At 52.9% G+C, this 6,731-nt stretch overlaps 1 protein-coding gene across 1 annotated transcript in view; it reads left to right on the top strand.

Moving 5' to 3' along the window:
• The first annotated feature begins 5,073 nt into the window (after positions 1 to 5,073).
• Positions 5,074 to 6,731, top strand: part of EDA2R (ectodysplasin A2 receptor) — a 5,881-nt gene continuing 4,223 nt past the window's right edge. Inside the window, exons 1-2 of the mRNA XM_009334267.1 lie at positions 5,074 to 5,160; positions 5,832 to 6,010. Of these exons, the coding sequence (XP_009332542.1) occupies positions 5,074 to 5,160; positions 5,832 to 6,010 (266 nt within the window). The remainder of the gene's footprint in view (positions 5,161 to 5,831; positions 6,011 to 6,731) is intronic.

Raw genomic sequence — 6,731 nt, forward strand, 5'->3', positions numbered from 1 at the left:
CGCCAGGCGCTCGGTTCGCTCTTCACCTCCACGCGAGGATTTGCGGGCGCAGCGGCGGTAGCTGCGTAACCAAGTGCTTGGTGGGGTCGGCTGCTGGGGCACAGGGCGGTGTGCTCGCCCCTGGAAAGCGCTGTAAGTATTTTCACCTATCGAAAGGTGTCAAGCATTGTTCAGGGCACCGTTTAAGTAGTTCAGAATAAGTACTGATTGCAAATTCTTCTATTCGTAACAGTCATTATTCAGATTACGTGATGCTTTTCTCTTCTCGGTGTAATCTGTGTGAGTTTATGATGGTGTTAAGGATTGAAGAAAAAAAACAGGCACTCCAAAGAGACTGAGTTATTATTGCAAGCAAGACAGTGACAATTACTGAGAAGTAGGTGTGGGGTGAAAACCAGATAGAAATCCAAGGTTTTATAAAAATTGATAGGAGTCCTGGAAGACTTACTTGAGATATCTAATAAGGCAGAGTGTGGGTGCCCAAGGTGGACAGCCAGAACTTGAAAAAAATCAGTAGTTATGGTCCCAATCTATAATTATTTATCAAACCTCTATGCGGTGAATACAGGAGTAGAGCCCTGTAGCCACAACCCAGGGTGGCCGAGGATTGAAGTCATCCACATTCCGGAGGGATGTCATGCTCCTCCAGGAACCTGGATTCTCCCTTCTCGAGCCTCGGTTGTCCACTGCAGCTTGTAAACTGGCTCCTGCTCCCCGGGGGAACCGGCACACCCTGCGGGCACGTGGTGCCGGGGGCAGCCCTTCATTTGGGCAGGGATAAACCTGTGTCTGGGTGGGTGCCTCGTGGGACTCTGCAAAGCTGAATGGGAACAGCAGCAAAACCAGGAGTAATGCACTCTGTCCTGTATTGGGGGCTTTTTTGGTAGTGTTCCAGATGCCCTCCTGCAGCTAAAACGAGCAAGCAGGAGTAGAAAGTGAGCGTTGCAACCTGGGGACTGTTGCAGTGCAGTGCAGTTAAGAGAGGTGAGACCAGCCCAGAGTGCTTCCCGCCTGAGGTTGTGGTGTTTTCACCTAAAGCAAACATAAGTTCCCAGCCACTCCAAATTAAACAGTTAGTGGACGATCTTGTGAGTAGAATTTCCAAATATATTGGAAAACCTGCTGATTTCCAAGCCACGTGGAAAGAGTCAGATTCAGCCTTTTTTCCCCTGCTTTTGCTTCCCTGAGCAGTCCTTCATCTACAAGGCATCCTTCAGGGGTGGCAGAGTCACTCCCAGCATGGTTTGTAGTGTAGAGAGGCACAGAGAGATGCTGTCCGGACAAAACGAGTGCAGACTAATGAGCAGGAGCAGAGGAATAACTGAGCAAAAGCTGGGACTAGACACTGCCATACACAAGGCATGCAGTAATATTTTCCAGATAACGTTTCCATTTTCTCCCCCCTCCTTTTCACTTGCAGTTCTTACTTGGGATTTCAGCTCTCTAGTTTTACGTTCCAATATATACAAGTATATCATCTGAGCCGCAGTTACTGCCTGGCTGTGCTAGTCTGCCGTGCAGCAGAGTAGAAACCTCCTGCGACGTCCCGCTGGTTCGCGTGGTGACGTAGAAGAGCCGCTGCAGGTGTGCGGGTGTCAGAGCCCCTGAAGGTGGGTCTCGGCCCCCCCCTGTCCCAGGCGAGCAGAGACCCATGGCTCGAGAGGACGGGGTCTGCGCCTGGGGCAGGGACCAGCCCGGGCCAGCTCCTGCTGCGGGTCCTGCGCCGTGCTGCCTGCCCTGCCTGCCCCCCAGTACCTGCTGGGCTGTGGTCAGATGGGGAGAAACAGAAGCGCTAACGCTTTCACTGATGATTTTTTTGTACTCTTTCACTTATTGATTTCCTTGCCCTTTTTTTCCTACCACAATCCATTAGCTGGACACAAAAGAAATTTTTTATATATATATATATATAGTTTAGAATTCCAGATAGTCTAATTTTTTTGACAATTACATTTCACAGGAAAAAGAAAATGACAGAGCTCCAGAACTGTCACAGAGGTGAATGAACTGCAACTTGCACTGTAGCTTTGCTGAAACGCTTTTTATCTCACGCAGTGAAATTCATTCAGCAACTCATGTTTTTGCTATCTTGAGTAGCAACGCAGTGGGGAGCACACTCTGCTTGCCTTGCTCAGGCAGATTGTCCTACTAAGACAATAAAAGAGTCCTTTAACAAATTATGATGTTTTTAAGTTAGAAGTTTTCATGCATCTCAAAACGATGGCAGTACATTTTGTTTCTCTCTAACTTAAAAGTGCATTGATACTGTGTCATGTTTATATTCCTCCTTGGCAAATAAAATCTGTTGCTCTGGCAGTCACCTTGACGTCCCATGTAGTTTCCAAAGAGGTGGGAGGGTTTTGCTGTGGTTTTGGTTTTTACTTTCCGCTAATTAGGACCAGTTGTTTTAGTGGCTTTTAGACTATCAGAAATTGCTGCTTTACCAGGGCAGTGCTATGTAGTTTGGATGTATGCTCCACTTACAAATTAAATGTCTTGGTTCTGGTATGGTTAAAATAAGAAGTAAAAAAAAAAAAAAAAATCCCACAGCTTTGAATTTCATGCCAGATATTCAACAAAGCGTTCTTCCATGTATCATTATATTGTGGCTTGAGAAATAGCAGGCCTGCTCTATGCTTAATAGTTTTGCTGGCATGGTTGTGGTGTGCTTTTTCCCCCGCCATCCCGGAGTGATACCGTCATGCTGGCAGATATCCTCATGCGTGGAGCTGCACTGCCACGGGATTCCTTTTGCCTGTGTAACTTTCTGTATTTGGGAAACTGGTTTAAGCTGTGCCTCTCCTGGGGAGGCAGGCTGGGAGGGATGTATCCCTAGCTGCAGACCCTTCTGAAGTGCAGAAAAATCTGTAAATGTGTTAGAGAAAGTGGTCGTGTTGCGTTCGCGAGACAGTTTCACCAAAAAGACTGTTGGTTTGGGTTTTGGTTTTGGGAGGTTTTTTCCCCCACCAGTTCTTCTTTCTTGTATTACAACGGCACTTTGGAGAGCCGATGAAAATCAGTCCCCTTGTTCTCCAGACTCCAGTGTCTTGGCTCCTTTTCTGTTGCCTACAACTCTATTTCATACATCTTTATGCTCTTGTTACGAGTGAAAGCCTAAATCAAGCTCTGGACCAGAGCATCAGCAGCGCTGACCCCCCTGCGTTGGGCAGAGGCACCCGCTGCCAGGGGTGAGGGGGGTGCGGGCTCGGAGCTCACCGAGAGGTTGGGTTCAGGCCGTTAGTGTGCCAGCCCTCCAAAGCAGTTGTGTGTCACCCCTGTTGAGCCTGTCTCCCCCCTTTTTATTTTTGCTACTGCATTCAGCCGGTAGCTGAACCCTAACACTAAACCCTGTGCTTTTCCCTGGGCATTGGCACCGAGCTCCCTCTTCGCCACCTTCTGAGATGGTGACAAATCTCCTTTATTTATTCGGTAGTGTCAGTAACCTTTACACTATTTATAGGCTGTGATCGTGCCCCTCCCGAGATGTTTGCAAGATAAATTTAGCTCCTTTAGCTTCTCATCGCCAATCCTCGCTGGCTTGCACTGCCTTTCCTTGTAACAGCTAATGAGACCCGGCCGTGTGCAGGAGCTGCGGCGAGGGGTGACTCACTTTCTATGCTCGTCCGGGGCAGACTTCATCTCAAATGAATCTCGGTCGTTCAGAGCCTGGGGAGCCCGTCCAAGTGTCTGCTTCCAAAAGGCAGCCGGCAAGGGAGTGGTGGGGGATTAAGCAGAGGAGCGCAGAAAAAGCCTGCGGAGGAATGCTGCTGTGGGACGTTTTGTTCGGTGCCCGGGAACGGTGCGGATGGGAGGGGAAGGGGGCTGTGGCAGGAGGGGCCAGGGGGTGCTTGAGGGCCCTGCAGTCCGCTCCCTCCTCTGCTGCTAGAGCCTTGCAGGGGACGGGCATCCCGGCTGAGCTTTTCCTTCTCCCGAGGCTGTGGAGCAGGACGGCTCTGGTTGAAATGCCAGGTTTTCCCAGGTGATTCAGGCTGTTCAGGGTGGTGGTCTTCAAAAGAGCATTTTCAGGTGTTCCATATTCCTGGTGGGTGTTTAGAAGTTAATGAGTTCTGCTCTCAAGGCTGGTTGAACACTGTTTCTCTTCTGATTTGCTGCACAAGGTTATGGGGAAAGCAAAATGAAGATTGGTGTAGTGGGGGTGATTTTATTCCATTTCTGTCATCATAGTACGAACCCATCTAGAATATGCAGAAATGAACAGACAGCCCCAAAACTCCAACTAAATTGCTCAGTTTTGTAGCTTCAGGCCGAGTTGCTTGTTCTCGGTGAGATGCCGGTCCCGTGTTCCCCTGTGAGCCGCCCTCGCTGAAGGTGCAAACTGTGGCTCCACTGAGGCTGGGGTGGTTCTGCTGCTAACTTCAGCTGAGCCATTAATTCACCTCGTGAAGGCTCTGGATGGTGTTTCTGAGGGAGGTGGGTGCTTGTTCAGCTGGTGCTCTTAGAAGTCTGCAAGTGAGCCTGCACTGAGCCGGAACGTGTGCGGAGCGAGAGCCTGGACAGCCTGCATGGCTCCAGGCCGGCGCAGCGGGGCCGCAAGCACATGTCCTGTTCTGCCGGGGACACAGCCGGCCACCAGCGTTTGGTCGTGTCAGACCGCCGCAGCCACGCTGGGCTGCCGGGTCCCGAAGCTGGGACTTTGCTGGGAGCTCTCTACCGATAGTCCGGGGTGCCCAGACCTACAGCCAGGGCTGGCAAAGTCCACTGGCCTCCTGCGAACCGGTTACCTGAGCAATCGGTGGGTCTACCTTAATACTGGAAATGAAATTTCATTTGCTCCATCGTGAAGGCTGCGATGTGGCAGCAAAACCAGGCAGTTCATCCCCAGCCTTGCTGGGAAGCCCTTCCTGAGCTGCTGGAGCAGCCTGCCGTGCGGTGGGAGCAGGCAGCCTCCTCCTGCTGCAGTGACATCCGTGATGCATAAGAAATGCAGACTGCTGTCCTGGCCAGAGCAGAAACTTCTGCCCAGAAAAGGGCACGCTGCTCATCTTAAAAGTGTTGGGGCTGGCTGTGACCTCTCTGCCTTCCCTTCTTCTCCTCCTCAGGCTCCCAGCCCCGATGGACTGCCAAGAGAGCGAGTACCTGGATGAGCATGGGAAATGCACCCCCTGCAGAAACTGCATGCCCGGGCAGGAGCTTTCCAAGGTAAATTGGCTGCTCTGGAAGGAGCAGGAATCATCTGGCACCAAGGCTTTTACAGTGCTAGGGCAATCCTCTGCCAGCCTTCCTTCAGAAGGATAGTCTTAGGTGCCAGCATGTTGGGAAGAGCTGGGACTCGGTGGGAAGGGACGGTGAACAGTTTCCCTCACCTTGGATAGGAGGGCGAGACGATGGAAGTAACGGGAGGGAAGGGACTTCAGGTTGCTGCTCGGGGTGCCCTCTTTCCTTTTTGCCGATGGAAATTCTAAATTTCCTCCTGGTCCATAGCGCCGGGTGAAGCTGCACTGCCCGGCCAGGCTGCACGCTGGGTGGGCGTGAGCAGGACGTGGCTGGGGGGGCGCCGGCCGCGGCGGTGGGACTGGTCCTTCCTGCCCAGGTGCCCTGCGGTGTCTCCCAAAGCGCGTCGCTGCCAGAGCTTTCCTCCTCCCTAAACACAGCCAGTGGGCCCCAGCCGGGCAGCAAACGGCTTCCCTGCGTGCCTCCATCAGAGCTGCTCTGGTGGCAGCTGCTCTCGGCTGGGTTCTGAGGACCCTTTGCACGAGCGGTAACCCCTCCACCCTTTGCCCCCAAAGAAGGGATGCCGCTCACCTCGGTACCACTTTGGGACCTGAAGTGGCCCCTCGCCGCAGCCGTGCGCGCAACCTCGTGTCTTGCAGGACTGTGGCGATGGTGGCGGGGGGGATGCGCAGTGCGTTGCCTGCCCTCCCAGGAAGTTTAAGGACATTTGGGGGCATCACGGCTGCAAGCCCTGCCTGTCCTGCACCCTCATCAACCGCGTCCAGAAGTCCAACTGCACGGCAACGACCAACGCAATCTGTGGGGAATGCCTGCCGGGGTGAGTGGGGCCGGATCCTGGCTCAAGCAGAGCTGTAGTGGCCGCACCTGGGAGCGTGCAGGGAGGGGATGGACAGAGGGGGCTTTATCTGAGGCCACCCAGAACATGGGATGTAAGAGGAGCACTGCTGACCCAGGGCTGCCTCTTTGAGGACACTGCTAATGACATGCAAATCAGACCCATCCGATGGCCCCTTTGTAGCTCCAAAGAAGGGAACCTGAAGGCTCCCATGAATGAGCAGTGGAAGAAAACTCCTTCCAAGCCTGAGTTGTTCCTGTGGACACCAGGGTGGCTAAGCCCTGGAAGATGAGCGGCTGTAGACGACTACAATTGGTGGTCCCCAAAGAGGAGGACAGACTGTGCCTTGGGTGATGGGTTTAAAGAGTTGCTGAAATGAAGACTGCTGTATACAACCAGCCTGCAAAATGCCCGAGGGCTGCAGACCACGTGCTGGCGAGCAGTGGGGCTCGGGGCAGAGGAATGAGTTGGGGCTCTGGTTTATGAGCCTCTTCCCAGATGCAGTGGTAGGCTGGGGTGTTTCTGTGGCTTTGTGGGGCTATTGATCACTATCGCCCACTTCAGCAGATGCAGGGCTGGGGGGGAAGGCAGTTCGAGTGATGTCGCTCCTTGGCCAAAGTGGTGACAGACATGAAAAAGTAGCTGTGGGTACGGCTTCAGCCAGCGATTGAGAGAGCTGCTACCTTGGGGCGTCCCAGCCTGC

The sequence above is a fragment of the Pygoscelis adeliae genome, unplaced genomic scaffold (assembly GCF_000699105.1).
Source record: "Pygoscelis adeliae isolate BGI_AS28 unplaced genomic scaffold, ASM69910v1 Scaffold191, whole genome shotgun sequence".
Taxonomy (NCBI): Eukaryota; Metazoa; Chordata; class Aves; order Sphenisciformes; family Spheniscidae; genus Pygoscelis; species Pygoscelis adeliae.